At 31.0% G+C, this 16,942-nt stretch overlaps 1 protein-coding gene across 1 annotated transcript in view; it reads left to right on the plus strand.

Annotated features, from left to right (window-relative positions):
• The first annotated feature begins 10,693 nt into the window (after positions 1–10,693).
• The window catches only part of LOC115884779 (TNF receptor-associated factor 4), a 199,008-nt gene continuing 192,759 nt past the window's right edge, over positions 10,694–16,942 (plus strand). The window contains exon 1 of the mRNA XM_030903466.1: positions 10,694–10,743. Coding sequence (XP_030759326.1) covers positions 10,709–10,743 — 35 coding nt within the window. The 5' untranslated portion in view covers positions 10,694–10,708. The remainder of the gene's footprint in view (positions 10,744–16,942) is intronic.

Genomic DNA, 16,942 nt, shown 5'->3' on the forward strand with positions numbered 1-16,942 from the left:
ATTTTTCTGTAAATTATTTGTTAATTTATTCTTAACAGATTTCTTTATTTTGAATAATATCAAAGAATATTTTAAAAATTATAATAATCTTTGATAATTATCAAGTACAGTAACTGATATTTTAGAAACAATATGTCTATACAGGGTGGCGCCTCTCATATGCTGCGGAAGCTCCAAGGAGAACGACAGTTTGTATTGCAATGAAATTTTGTGAGCACATGTAGCTTAATTCAGAGCACTTTTTAAAAATATAGAGAGTTCTACAGGGTGTCTCCAAAAAAAGTTACATATCAAAATTGTGTTTTTTTAAGGGAACACCCTATATATTAAGTGATTTTCGGATTCTGGGAGAAAAAATAAAGGTGAGTTTTAAAAGAGAAGTATATGACTAAAATGTAAGGTTTTTGACATATTTAAAACATTTTCTAGAAATAAAGAACAATTTTACAATAAATTTTACAAATTACAATAAAAGCTACCTAAATTGGAATTTACCCGGTATAGCAAACTAAAACACTAAATCACCACAATACACCAAAACATTTTTACTTTTACACTGGATGCGCGTTTCGCCAAACCAAACCAATGTATAAGTAAAAGTGTTTAGGTGTATTGTGGTGATTTAGTGTTTTATTTTGCTGTGTAACACCAAAGGTTCTAACCCCTCAACTGTAATTACCCGATATAGCCTAATATGTACAGGGTGGGTCAAATTCGACGCTTTTAAATGGAAACACCCTTTTCTATACGAGATAGACGAAAACTAATATCGGTGTCTGGAGCTCAATTTTCATCAAAAACATGATGGTGAAAACCGCATATCAATATCTGTTACTGTTTCGGAGTTACGGGGTGTTTTTCAAAAATGTGCATTTTTAACAAATTGCTAAAACTTTTTTGCTATGGAAAATTTTGTATTTCTATGAAAACTTTTCCAAAGCACCTTTTTACGTAGAATTTAATGGTTTAAGTATATTTTATTTAAAATTAATAGTTTAAGAGTTATCAACATAAAAATTGATTTTTTATTTGGGACACCCTCTATATTTCTAATTAACTGAAAAGAATTTAAAATTACCTTTCCAAAAATATAGCACACTGGATATTTTGTTATAATCCCCTTCGAAATACAGAATTTTTAAAAGTTCGCCACTTTTAACTGGTAGTCTTTGGACCACTTATTGATGATATGCCCCTAATGGAACTCGAAAACATATTTTTCCAGCAAGACGACGCGACGCATCGCCTCTGAACGCTGAAGTTATCAGCAAATTTTTGCAGACAATTTCAAGAATAATTGAATAGCTAACCAAGATCCCAGCCGTTGGCCGTCGAGGCAGCCTGACTTAGTGCCCATGGATCTAATCCTATGGATATATTTGCGGAAGAATAAAGGTTTCTTATTATTCTGTATAATCTAGACAAGAATTAGAAAAACTTAGCAGTTATGAGAGGGTATCTTTCATCCCTACTGAGTTAATGAATTCCCCGAGAAATGTTCAAAAACTGCCCCGTCTGTCCATAACGTAAGACGGTCGATATGTCTAACACCTGTAGCAAAATCTCATGTCTTGGTTTGCTATTTATTTTTATTGTTATTAGATATAGTTTAAATGTGTTGATGTTGGTTAAATATACATATTTTAAATTGTTATAAAATTCTGCATCTCTCATAGCAAATATTATTTTCGTTTTAATTGATGCTCACAACTAGAATTTTTTGGCATTACAGCCGGTGCCGTTCAAAGCCTACTTATTTAAAGCGGTCGAATTTTTATATACTCTATATCTCGAAGAGGAATCGAGCAAAATATCAAGTGTGTTATATTTTTGGAAAGGTAATTTTAAATTCTTTTCAATAAATTATAAATATACAGGATGTCCCATATAAAAAATCAAATTTTCTGTTGATAATTCTTATATTATTAATTTTAAAAAAATTATACTTAAACCATTAAATCCTACGTAAAAAGGTGCTTTGGGAATGTTTTCATAAAAATACAAAATTTTCCATAGCAAAAAAGTTACAGCGATTTGTTAAAAATGCATATTTTTGAAAAACACCCCGTAACTCCGAAACGGTAACAGATATCGATATGCGGTTTTCACTATCATGTTTTAGACAAAAATTGAGCCCCAGACACCAACATTTGTTTTTGTCTATCTCCTATAGAAAAGGGTGTTCCCATTTAAAAGCGTCGAATTTGGCCCACCCTGTACTTAAATTAACTACTGTACTTTAAATCAAATTAAAACTTCCATCCAGATCCAAAAAGTTATACAGGGTGACACAAAATTAATATTGAATATTGGTCGCCTTTAAAAGCATGTTACTATTTTATTTTAAATGGAACACCCAGTATATTATTCCGATATTCGATAGAGAATACATGTCTCTTCAAAATAATATTAAGGTTGCCTACCTCTCAAACAAAATTTTTTTTAGATATTTTCATTTACATGATCTGATCTGGGTAGATCTTTATTATTTGATAAAATCTAGGGTGACTGTGATATTTCTGACGTTACTTCAACATAGCTGTGTAATTAGTCCAACTTTAACAACTAGTTATCATTTTGTGTCAGTTGAAACAAAAAAAATTCTCAGAAATTTGCCGAAAATGCAAACTTATTCTACATCAGAGAGAATTAATTGATATGATTCTATTAGTTGGTGGATGCAGTGTGCATTCACCAATTAATAGAATACTTAAATGCTCCTGATTTTATCTAGTCTGGGTTTTTTATGGGGATATGTTAAAAACAGTGTTTAAAAAACTCGACCAACTATTGTCGAGAGAAATTATTATTGTAGCTGATTTTCGAGGTAGAACTCCACGTAATGCGTTTTAAAATGAAAAGATTTTTTTGAAAAGTCAATCATTTTATGCAGTTAACAGTATTTTGAACATTTGATTTCATCTAGCTAATTTTTGTCACATAATTATAGGTTTATATCTAGTTTTAATTGTGTAATAATTAAAATATGTTTTAAACGTGTACCTTTTTATTATCGTTGAGTATTTTACTCTACAATCTTTAATTTTTGTTAAATTAACAAAAGGTATATCACAGCCACCCTAAATTTTTTCAAATAATAAAGATCTACTGACGCAAAATCACAAAAATTAAAATAACTAGGAAAATTTTTGTCTGAGAGCTAGGCAACCTTAATAATATTTTGGAGATATATAAATTCCCCATTGAACACCGGAATAATATACTGGGTGTTCCATTTAAAATAAAGGAGTAACTTGCTTTTAAATGTGACTAATGTTCCATATTAATTTTTTCTCACCTTGTATATAACTTTTCGGGTCAAATTACAGTTTGGTTTAACATACAATGGTTACTGTAATTAAAAATCAGGCTATACAAGGTCAACCAAAATTTAGGTAGCTGTTATCGAAATTTAAAATTTACACTTCATTTTCACAAAATGTGAAATATGTCAAAATCCTTAGATTTTCGGTATATGCTTCTTTAATAAAACTCATCTTTATTTTTTTCCTTGAATCCGAAAATCAATTAATATATATAGGGTGTTCCATTAGAAAAAACACAACTTTGAGGTGTAACTTTTTTGAGGACACCCTGTATAATTCTAGGTATTTTTATAAAATTAATATAATAATAGCTCCCGTATATAGCGTTTTAACGCCTTGGGAGTAGCAAGGTACAGCTTGCTATACTAGAGCCCGTTCGGTATACAAGGTTATAAAATAAATTAAAAATTATTAAAATATAATTATAAAATTAATGCTTTCAGTTAACCTACATATGCTGCCAAAATTTCATTTCGATATAAACTACCGTTCTCCTTTGAGCTTCCGCGGCGTATGAGAGGCGCCACCCTGTATGTGTAATTAAAATTAATAGTAATCATCTATCAAAGAATGAAAACGAAATTATAATAATCAAAGGTTTAACTTAAAATAACCATACCATTAAAAAAATGTTATGGTTTATTCACACCTATCGCAAATGTAGCGTGTACCATTTTACTAAAGAGACAACTTTTTTCTCATTTATTTATATTACTGCAGTATTATTAATAAATAGTATATTATTAATAATAGTAAATAGTAATAAATAGTAAAAAAAATAGTAAAAAAAATTGGCGCCGGGAGGCACGTATAGCCGCCCATACTAAAATATGTCAATATCTCGAAAACTTCGACTTTGACTGAGTTTGATGTTATTACAAATTTTGTTGCAAATATTATTCCTAATCTTAATTTGAAAACCGCATTTCGCTAGCTACTGTAATTTTGGAGTTACGATTTTTTAAAATTTTTAACCCCCTCCTATACCCCTTACCAACCCCCCACTCCCACCAAAAACTAATGGCCAGATTCTCGGGTGCCACAGTATTTTTGTGCCAAATTTGGTTAAAATCGGTTCAGCGGTTTTTGAGTTATCGTGTTACAGATGGCAGACAGACAGATAGACAGGCAGACAGACAGACAGACACCACGAAAATATTTTCTATTTAGGTCATTTATGACCCAAATAACTCATTTTGAGTGAAATTAAAAAAACTTTTTTTTTGTCGATCCTAATAGCCTACCATACCTATTGGTATGGTCGGCTCAATGCCGTCTCTAATAGAACAGTCTTGGGGCGAGATTTATGACGTCACGCTAGTTAGATACTACGGATTAATAAATATGTTGTAGAATACATGGAAAACATAATTATTCCTCAGATTTTTGGTTTGTATTTTAAAAATTATAGAGTTTACATGAAATATGCATAATATACAGTTAATAACTACAACATATACACCTATTTATAGTAATAAATTCTTTGGCAAATAAACTATGAACCATACAAATGCAGCAAATGTTTTATAATATACAAATAATGTATTACATAAGATATTGGGTAAAATGTAAATATATTTTAAATTTTGGGGTTTAAAAATCGATCTAATTTAACAAAAAACATTCAATATCTACTAATAGTGATGTATTATTATTTGCATTTAATTAACAAAATTTATATGTATATTTTCCAAGTATCAATGTTCGAAAAATTATATTTACAAATAATACAATATCATCTAAAAAAAGGCGTCAGCGATGGCTATGAAATGAAGATCGCTGGCACTTTATATGTAAAATTATTCTAAAATTTTTGATTTCCTTGGGATTTTTAGGTTCGGGAAAACGCTGATTTAAGTTTTCATTTGGGTTTTCATTATTTTTATTTGGTTTAAAAAAAAAGTTTCGGCTAACTATAGCCTTCATCAGTGTTGTGTCATATGAAAAAAATAGTGTCGAATATAATCCAAAATTTACATATAAAATATTCACACCACGCACCACATAATGTTTACTGCGTACTCCATAGTCAATGTAGATAGTTTTAGTGTTAAGAATAATAATTCTAAAAAATATGTGGTCATCTTTTGATAAGTTTATATTAGTTTATTAAAAAACAAAAAATTACATATAAAATATTCACACCACATAAGGTTTACTGCAATTAATAAACTAATATAAACTTATCAAAAGATGACAACATATTTTTTAGAATTATTATTCTTAACACTAAAACTATCTACATTGACTATGGAGTACGCAGTAAACATTATGTGGTGCGTGGTGTGAATATTTTACATGTAATTTTTTGGATTATATTCGACACTATTTTTTTTCATATGACACAACACTGATGAAGGCTATAATGTTAGCCAAAACGTTTTTTTTTAAACCAAACAAATATAATGAAAAACCAAATGAAAACTTAATCAGCGTTTTTCCCGAACCTAAATCCCAAGAAAATCAAAAAATTTAGAATATTTAGAAACAAGGTTCAAGAATATTAAATTTTCCAATATTGTAAAATTCAAGTTAATTATTTTATGTGTACAATTATTTAGGGAATGTCATCGATGTTCATTTCCAAGCCAACTAGACGCCGATTTTTTTCGATGATACGGTATAATTCTTACATAAAATGTAAATAACATTCGACCAATTAAAACAAAGAAATATGAATTTCTTAGTATATTTAATAACACCTTTATTCTTAAAACTTAAGTTTGTGTTGCAAATATACCAATTTTATTGTTATTTTATTCATATTGTATTCAGTCATCACTTAAATATTTGATATTAATTTGGTATTATAAATAATCAACACTATTCAGTAAAAATTACTGAATAAATATATGTTATGATTTACATACATTATATTATCAAACAAAAACACATTCTTCTTTTAAACTTTATCATTCTTGTCTTTACAAAAATCTTTTTTAATTTTGAACTCAAAATAATAATCTTTTTCATGATTTTTAATACACATATTCTATTATTTTTCCCTAGATCATAACACCTACTTACGTGTTTATCTTACGTGTTTGAATCTATCGAAGCTGAACCAACAACACTTGGAGTGGGGATTCCACAATATGAATAAAATAAACATAATTGTCCAGTTTTCTTTAATACCATCCTGGGAGAATATTATTTTTAAATTTATTAAAGATATTTTCAATAGAATTGTCTTGATTTATAACTCGTACCCACTTTTCTTGCTCTTCGGGATACTTTAAGCTGCCTAGTGTAACTATCCTTTCCACCAGGAACATAATAAAGATGAGGCATAGCACCAAAAACACACTCCACTTAAGCTTTATTGATGAATTGTTAGAGTCTTAAAAAACACACACAAAAATCACGATAAATAAAAAATTTATGGGCACTTTTAGGTTAAAGCACTTAAAAAAACGTGTAATATTTCGTGTTTTTTATGAAAAACAGACTGACCATCATAGTTACCATATATCTGGTAGTACTTCATGTCACTTAAACACTAAAATAATTAGTTTTTTGCACTACAATAACAAATAATACCAAAAATCAACCGACAAAATATGAATACAGAATCTAACCCAATATCTAAGTATGTACAGCTGATGAAGTAAACAAAAGTCCGCCCCTAGGCTGATATTTTATAGAGGGCATTGGTCGGCTAATACCATACCTATTTGTATGGTCGGCTAATAACGTTTAGTGCATGGTTATTGGCCAATACCGTCACTTTCTGTCGCGCCTTGGGTCGCCTCGGCGAGTGTGTACTTCCAGCTTCCAGCATAAGCATTAAAGTATAAATATTATAGAAAAAGATAACGCGAGAAAAAAAGGCATCTATAAAAAGCTATTAACTAAATTATTCACTCACAATTTGTACGTTACTGGCGTTACGGTCGTAGATAGATTGGCATCATATGTCGGCGTTCCACTTCACGTTATCCTTTAAAAAGGCTTCTTCACTTGGTTGACCTCACCTGTGCATTACCGATCCGTCCGCCGCAGGAAGTATATAAAACAGACATTAACTATTCATAAAAGCAAAACGAATTGTCCATATGGTTGTATTCAGTTCGATTTAATTAAAAACATAGTATTGTAGCAACATCTGTTTTTCTATATTAAGGCCGCATAGGGGTTCTTTCAATTTTCTCTATTGTTGAAAGTCTGACTTAGATTCAACGAAAGATTCTCGCTGTGCTATGAAAAATAATAATGCACAATGACTAAACACTTGAAGGAAGGACAGACTATACCGTTGATTGAAAGACTATACTTTAAAGAAGAAATTAAAAAGTGTTAAGTAAGCTCTTCTGTCTCTGTGAGCAAGTACTAAGATTTGTACTGCGGACATACCTTAAGGTTCGTTTACACCGGCTGCGGCGCTCCGCGCGAAACATTTTTTTAACATGTACTTTTGAAGTGTATTTTTTTAGCGCGCACAAAAGTATATGTTAAAAAAATGATAGGCGCAGCTGGTGTGAACGCACCTTTACAAATGATATCAGAATTAGATTATCCTTTTTTAATAGAAGAAAAAATTCTGAGTATTTTATTACTTACTGCATGCACACTATCGTTTTAGCATACATCATAGATCGTTGGACAGACTTATATTCATAAAGCGCATGTAAAAAAAGAAAAAATAATTCACAATTCACATCCACATCAACAGTGCATCGAAAATGAAGAAAATTACTGCCCTATATGTAAATATAATTTTTTGGATATTAATTGTTATTGCTAATGAATTTAGTAATCGATTACTGCGTTTTTTTAATATTTATAGATATTTTGAACGAGAAATGTGGTAAAAAGGAGATAACTCTTGGCCAGCATATACAGGGTGTCCCAATATTCCGTGGACATAGAACTACTACGTTTTAAGTGTTTTAACTTTGGCTTTCACAAAAACCAAGAAAAAGTACGGGAAGGGTAAATTTTAGTATAAATATTTTCCAAATCCACCGACGACTGATTTTCTTTTTGTAAAATGATCCCTCTAGTATTTACTACATTTTTTGTCTCTTGTAAAAAAACGCTTTATCGCATACTTTTTTTGTGGAAATTTTTTTTAATAATAATAAATAGAATAAAAAGATACATGCTTAAATCATATTTTAATTATTACAAAATTAAAACTAGATATAAACCTATAATTATGTGACAAAAATTAGCTAGATATTTTAATTTTTATGATTTTGCGTCAGTAGATCTTTATTATTTGAAAAAACTTTTGGTGGCTGTGATATACCTTTTGTTAATTTAACAAAAATTAAAGATTGTAGAGTAAAATACTCAACGACAATAAAAAGATACACGTTTAAAACATATTTTAATTATTACAGAATTAAAACTAGATATAAACCTATAATTATGTGACAAAAATTAGCTAGATGAAATCAAATGCTCAAAATGCTTCCTTTCCTGTTAATTGCATAAAATGATTGTCTTTTCAAAAGGATCTTTTTATTTTAAAAGGCATTTGTGGAGTTCTACCTCGAAAAGCAGCTACAATAATTTCCGTCATGTTGTCGACAATAGTTGGTCGAGTTTTGTAAACACTGTCTTTAACATATCCCCATAAAAAAACCCAGACTAGATAAAACCAGGAGCATTTAAGTATTCTATTAATTGGTGAATGCACATTGCATTCACCAACTAATAGAATCATATCAATTCTCTCTGATGTAGGATAAGCTGTTTTTTTTTCATCAAATTTTAGTCATTTTAGTCAGCCACCTAGATTTTATCTAATAATAAAGATATACTCAAATCAAATGATGTAAATGAAAATATTGAGGAAAATCTTTGATTGAGGGGTAGGCCTTAATAGTATTTTGAAGAGACATGAACTCTCCATTGAATGTCGGAATAATATACTGGATGTTCCATTTAAATAAAAGAGTAACATGCTTTTAAAGGTGACCAACGTTCAATATTAATTTCGTCTCACCCTGTATAACTTTTTGGACTTGGAAGTTTTAATTTGATTTAAAGCACAATAGTTAATTTAACTACATATTAGGCTATATCGGGTAAATTCCATTTTAGGTAGTTTTTATTGTAATTTAAAAATTTTTCTTTATTTCTAGATAATGTTATATATGTCAAAAACATTACATTTTAGTCAAATACTTCTCATATAAAACTCACCTTTATTTTTCTCCCAGAATTCGAAAATCAATTAATATATAGAGTGTTCCATAACAAAAAACACAACTTTGATATGTAACTTTTTTTGGGGACACCCTGTAGAACTCTCTATATTTTTAAAAAGTGCTCTGAATTAACCTACATATGCTCACAAAATTTAATTTCAATACAAACTGTCGTTCTCCTTGGAGCCTCCGCGGCGTATGAGAGGCGCCACCCTGTATAATTTGTGATATTTGACATTATATTTTTGCAAGTCAGCTTTGGAAAAATAATTTTTTCCTCAAAAAGTATGCACGTTGGCGTTTTTTTTATAAGAGACAAAAAATGTAGTACTAGAGAGACCATTTTACGAAAAAAATATCGGCCGTCGCGTCGGTGGAGATGGGAAATATTTATACTAAAAATTATGTAGGGGTGTGGGTAGTTTTCACTCTTCTCGTACTTTTTCTTGATTTTTCAGTTAGTTAAAGCACAGTTCAGACAGTTAAATGTTAGAGCACTTAGCAAAACATAGACACCCAAAATCTCATTCAAATCGGAATTACGGTTCTTAAAATACCTATCTGAAAAAAGGTGTTTATTTTTTTAAAGCTTGATATCCTTTAGCGGACAAAGGAGTACTTTTGTATAGAGGTAAATTGTGTCAAAATAAACTTATTTTGATTCCAATAATACGTGGTAGTTCTATGTCCACGAGATATTGATACACCCTGTATAATTGATTAAATCAAATGCAGTATGCTAAAAACATATCCGATGCACCGAATATTAATTAATAAATCTCGTAGATTATGACTTCAGTTAAATTAGAATTAAAAAAAAAACAAAATGTTTTAAACTTCTTTAGTCTTTCCAAGTAACGTTCTTTTCCGATTCAAGCGTTCGTTCCCCGAACGGCTATTTTGATACAAATTTCGTTATGAGTGGAGGCCAACTGCAAGATAAAGTTTTATTTATGTCGTAAGTAACATAGTAGTACCGTAGTACTGTCAAAGGTTCTGTTATTCGAGCTTTGAATGGCGATAAATAGTTTCGGTTAATATTTTTTTACACATAATTTTATTCAAAGATAAACCGTCAAAACGGATGTATCGTATTACTTGATATAGTGCTAATGCTCTTATATGCATATGCTATTTAGTATTGTTCGTGTTGCATTGGAGTGATGTTATTGAACTAATTGAGTGTTTAGTGTATTATATGAATGTGTGACTGGATTTAGGATAATGTCGAAAGTACCGTTATATTTTGATGTCTTCAGGTAAATTATAAGTACCTATTTCTTAAGTAACAATTTTATTTTAAGAACTATTGTTCGACAGTTACTACTAAAGTCTGTCTAACGAATCAAGGAAGATTTCGGAAGATGACATTCAAAAAATGACAAAAAATAAGATTTGTCTGTGAATTAATATGACAGACACAAGGGTAATTGTCAGGGACCCTCTTAATGGACAAGCTATATCTACTAGTTAAATATACTTTTTTAACTAAAGAACTCTTCATTTAAAGATACATGACAGTACTGTTGTCTGTCATTTTATTTCACAGATATTGCACTCCCTTCCATTCTGGGGTATTTGCTGGGCAACAAAATTTGATCGTATTTTGAAACTTCAAAAGAGTTCGATATTTATTGGGACTGAAAACAGCAGAACTCACTGCCAGAATTTCTTTAAAAATTTGAAAATACTTTTCCTTCTTTATTCATTTTTGAATTCGTTTGCTTAATCCGCTAGCACATATCTGCTTTTCCCGAAAGGCCATCTCATAACTATATCCACTCAGGAATGCGGAGCACGATCTTATCTGCCAACCCCGAGCTCAGAACTAGTTAAAGGCTCAATACTGTACAATGCCAAAAAAATGTACAATCATCTGCCTTTAAATATCAAGTCATTTTCATTCTTTCCCACATTTCGCAAAGCTCTGAAATCATACTTACTGGAGAGAGCTCTATATGCGGTAAATGACATTTTTGTTGATGTTTAATCATGAACAATTTTGAATTTTAAAATTTCGATCATCTCACACACTGGTCAAAAGTCGAGTATTTAATATTTTATAACACTTAAAATTATACCCATTTACAATTTTCCTATTGTAAAATTTTATTGATACGCCATTTTTGTGTTCTGCAATGTCCATGTATGTTCTATTTGTAATTTTAATGACTTAAATTTTTTGAATTGTATGATTTGTATTCTATATTTTTTATTATTTGTATATTTTATTGCTTTTGTTTGTTGTGTTCTTTGTCGATGAAGCTATTTTGGCTTTTTGCACAATTAAGCGTTATTTATTTATTATTTTATTACTCTTTCTCATTTTTTGGATATTTACTGTACAAATCTTCCACGTTGGAAAAAAATAATAAAGAAATAAAACAAGACAGAGTACTATTTGAAAAGCTGGATAGCCATTTAATAAAGTTATACGCCTTTAAAAATCACCGAAGATACATGGAAACTAGAACAGACATAATAGTAGATAATCCCTTAATGAATGTTAAATGATGCTTTCTTGATACATAATCATGCTCGTCAATTTAAATTATTGAGAGCTCTAGCTATTTTCCTTCAGGATATCCTTCAGGCAGAAATCTACGATATCGAATGCGTACAATTTATCTTAGATAGGAATTATCAAAAACAGGAAATAGCCATCTTATCCGATTAGTCAAGCAGCACTAAAAGCGATCAACTTAGTAACCATCAATTCGAAGTTGATCAAAGAATGCCTAGAGAAGCTGAACAAATTAGGCAATAAAAATAAAGTCCGCCTACTCTGGGTGTGCGCTCACCAAGGGATAGAAGGCAATGAAGGCAATGAAAAAGCCAATGATCTAGCTAGAAAAGGAGCAAACACTTCACTAACTGGACCAGAACCGTTCTGTTTCCCAATTGGAAACCAACTTAAAGCGGAACTCAAGAACCTGGAAGACTCCATCCCTAACTTGGAATGGGAATCCTCCAACGGTCTAAAGTACTCGTAGAAGGTTTTCAGTGAGAAAAATATTTTTCTTGATTTAAGTAAGAACGAACTTTGGATTGTCTCCTCAACAGAAAATTGAAGTTAAGAAACAACGACAACTGCAGATTCTGTGGAGAAAATGGAGACGCACCAGAACACCTCAACACTGGGTGCGCTGAGAAAACAACCACTCGTGCCATAAACTTTATGAAGCCGTCTCAGATACTTCGTTACAACCCACGAAAGGGGGACACACAATAGATCTGTAAGGTCGCGGTTATTAACCCCCTCCCAAAGATTCTACATTTTATATTCCTTCTTTTAATAGCTCGAAACTGTGTTATAATATTTACTCTTAGGTCTTCCCACGCTTTGATATACAGTGTGTCAATTTTAAAACTTCCCACCCTTAATATCTTTCTTGCAGTTAAAAATATGAAAAATTGGAAAGACACCTCAATTTTATTTGTAAGGGGGAGGCTCTAAATGAATATTTTTAGCCTTTTTCTTTCAACCCCTTAGGAGGGGTAGATGTCACCTTTACAATCTTAAATGGGAATGGGGGTCAAGTGGCACATCGTTTAATTCTCTTTTCAGTGGTATCCTACTTTATTGCTTTTTATCCAGAGGTTTCAGAATAATCGCGTTTCAAAGTTGCAGAAACAATTAAACGTGCCTGCATTGAGATTTTGGTTTTCAGGTTAGTGTTTACACAAAAGTTATTGGAATAGATATCCTTGTAGTACAAATGATTAGAAGATTAGGTTACACCACTTACGCCCTATCTTATAAGTTGTTCAAAATGTTGTCCATTTTCCTGTAAACAGTAATAAAGTCTGTTTTCAAACATCTCCCTAACATTTCGGAAAACTTAACCGGGAACTGACTGGCATTCTGCTGTAATTTAAGATTATCAATATCAGTAGATTGTGTTTTATAAACAATGGATTTAAGATGTCCCCCCAAAAATACAAAAGTCTAAGTGATCTTGAAAGCCACTCAATCGGTCTCCTTCTGCCAATCCATGTACCCGGAAATCTCTCGTTTAACCACTGTCGGACCGCAAAAAAGTAATGAGCTATAGCACCGTCCTGCTGGAATGTTAACAAATCGTCCTGTGAAACTGATTACAGGTTGCCACTCATTCGAATTTGAGAAAGGAAACGTTAATGTTTATGATGTTTTCTGTTTATTAGTATTTCGAATTTCGACCCCCTAGAAAAATGTAATGGCTACGTCCTTCATGGCTACACCTATTCTTCTAGTCATTTGTACTGCAAGGAGATCTACTGCAACACTTTTTGTGTAAACATTAGCCTGAAAACCAAAATCTCAAGGCAGGCATGTTTAATTGTTTCTGCAACTTTGAAACGCGATTATTCGGAAATATCTGGGCAAACAGCAACTAAGTAGGATACCACTGAAAAGAGAATTAAATCCCCTTTAAAACGATGTGCCACTTGACCCCCATTCCCATTTAAGATTGCAAGGGTGACATTTACCCCTCCTAAGGGGTTGAAAGAAAAAGGCCAAAAATATTCATTTAAAGTGTCCCCCTTACTAATAAAATTGACGTGTTTTTCCGATTTTTCATATTTTTAACTGCAAGAAAGATATTAAAGGTGGGAAGTTTTAAAATTGACACACTGTATCTGCCAATACACCCTATTTTTCAAGTGCTCCACAAAAATGTGTCCAAAACGGTAAAGTCAAAACATTTAAGTACTAAGTTAAGCAAAAATATTTTAGCATAAATTAGGGGAATATCTATATATATAATAGAAATATATATATATATATATATATATATATATATATATATATATATATATATATATATATATATATATATATATATATATATATATATATATATATATATATATATATATATATATATATATATATATATATATAGAAAGAAATGTATTGGGCAAGTCCACAGAAAGATTAGTCATGATACATGACTAAAACATGACTACCCGTAGACACTCAGTGTTTCTGCCTTCCGGCTTCATCAATACGGGAGGAATCAGCAACGATGAACTAGCGATCCTGAAAAAGAGAAAGAAAAGGAGAAGCAAACGAGGCACAAAGGCGCCATTTGCAGCTGGTCCGGCAGTAGCTTACAATTTGAAGCGTTACTACCGAAACCGCCGCGGAGGCGTTCCAACACACCTCGCCGCTATCACCCTGGCCCAGAGAAAACAATAAACAAAGGAAGTTATCGTGGAAACTATATTCTTCGTTTTTTTATATATATATTATAATCTATATATAATAAATTAAGGAAATAGACGTAATTCCTATTTTTCATGTAGCTTGGATGGTTTTTAAAAAGTGCAAATCTTTATTAAATGTTTATCCAGCCTGTTGTTATCTTTGTGGATACGTTTGTATAATATATTTCTTATGCTATTTCTATCAAATTTGTAAAAAAGATCTAACGTCGCGTTTTTTTTTATTGAATTGAAACGTAATACATGTAAGTCTACAAAAATTTTGCAGTGCAGAACAGTGCAGTATCGACTCAGAGAGACTCGTTTGCTAGAGCGAGGATCTGCAGTACGATGAGTCAGATACAAATAGTGAGACAGAATAGTAAATATATGAAATCTGTTATTGAAATAATAAAAAAATATATTTGTAATATAATCGTATACATGATTTATCTATACTTAAATTGATGAGGCGGCGAGCGTTCCCTGAGAGCGCTAGAGTAATATATCGCACTTTTGATAACTGTATGCAGCTGATCTAGCCACGATCTTTTTGTCTGCCCTTTTGCGTACGGCTTTTACAATAAATAAATATGACATTCCATCAATCGGCATGCATGTATGCCATAATTTTTTTCATTCTTCAAATTTCATTTTTTAATAATTTTTTGCCTCTTTGCCTTAAAATTTAGCTTTTCGATTGGCCGCCCACACTTTAAGCCTCGGGATCGCACTGGCAGACATGACTATTTCATAATGGCTACATAAAAGTATACTTCACACAAAAAATTAGCCATGTAACGATGATAAGGTTTTTTATGTAGCCAGCTCTCTTAGACTATTAGGATTGATTGATGTATTCAATTATTGTTTTTGTTTTTTTTGTTCTTTTACCAGAAATGGAGTACTACTTTTGATTTTTAAATTGTACCATTGTTATATATTTTTATTTATTCCATAGAAAATGACACTCTGATTTTAAATTACACCCTGTATATCCAGGAGAGAGAAAAACAATTATTACAATTTTATTGTTGCTTGGTACAGAGATATAAAAACATACATTAAGATGTACTTCGGTTTATTATGTACTTAGAGAGAAATATATTTTTAGTTAGTCCCAGCAGAGTATTTAATTGGTTTAAATTATAAAGAAATATCAACATTACAGTAATTAGTGAAAACGTTGCAATCAAATCGTATTAATGGAACAAAAATGACTTATAAATACGATAAAGAAATCCGAAGAATATTGTAACCCGGACGGGCTAAATACAGAAGTAAAAGTCCGCTCCACATCTGCTTCGACATGTGTTCTGAAAATTCCTTTCGGCCAGGTGTGGCGCTGTTGACCACCGCCCCTATACGTCTTTATGGTTTCTTACGTAGGGTAGATTTTGTATACAGGGTCGTTATATAAAAATAATTTTTGATGGATATACAGGGTGTCATGGATAGGCATCTGTAGCACCTATAAAAAAACTTAGGAATTTGGTTTAAATGCAAAGCAGTCTATAAGCACAGGGTGTGTGCTATAAGAATAGCTCTAGGCTGTATCTCGGAAAGCATTAGCCTCAAGTTATTAGCAAAATTATAATAAGTACGAAAAAATAAGCCCTAAATTGCCTTTTCTAACACGGTATCACTATATATTCTACCTAGATTTTCAAGTACCATTTATTGTTATAACCTATAATGAAATCCTTGTTATTTTTAATCAAATAACGATATAATATTGTATGCTTTGCTCCGGTAATAGATATGTATCATAAACGGTCCGGCGTAGTCTGTGGGACTACGCCTTCTAAAAAGTTAAAAAAACACAAAAACTAAAAAATGTCAAATTTTTATTTCATTATATGTTATATTATGTATTATTAAACTAGTCTAGATAAAAATGGGTTCAATTAATATAAACCTTAAAACCCAGAAAATATAGTACAAAATAAAATAGCATACATATAAATTTGGAAAAAAAAACAATATAGGTTTTTACTAAGCTCTAAAAATAAAAACAAATTACAATTACATTAACAGTCATTGCAATATAGAAATAAGTTTTTAATACTATTATGTAAAAAAATAAGTTATAAAACTGGAGTTAAAGGAAAAGTCTTTAGTTACAGCATGAGGCAAATTTCATTGTTGTAATGAACATGTTTTACACAATGGATTCGTACATTCTAGGCATTAAAAATAATTAACTAGGACATAACATTGTCTTTGACTAGGATAAGAACTCTAGGATAAAAATACCTCCGTGGGCAT

The sequence above is a fragment of the Sitophilus oryzae genome, unplaced genomic scaffold (assembly GCF_002938485.1).
Source record: "Sitophilus oryzae breed Bouriz unplaced genomic scaffold, Soryzae_2.0 scaffold_111_pilon_pilon, whole genome shotgun sequence".
NCBI lineage: Eukaryota > Metazoa > Arthropoda > Insecta > Coleoptera > Curculionidae > Sitophilus > Sitophilus oryzae.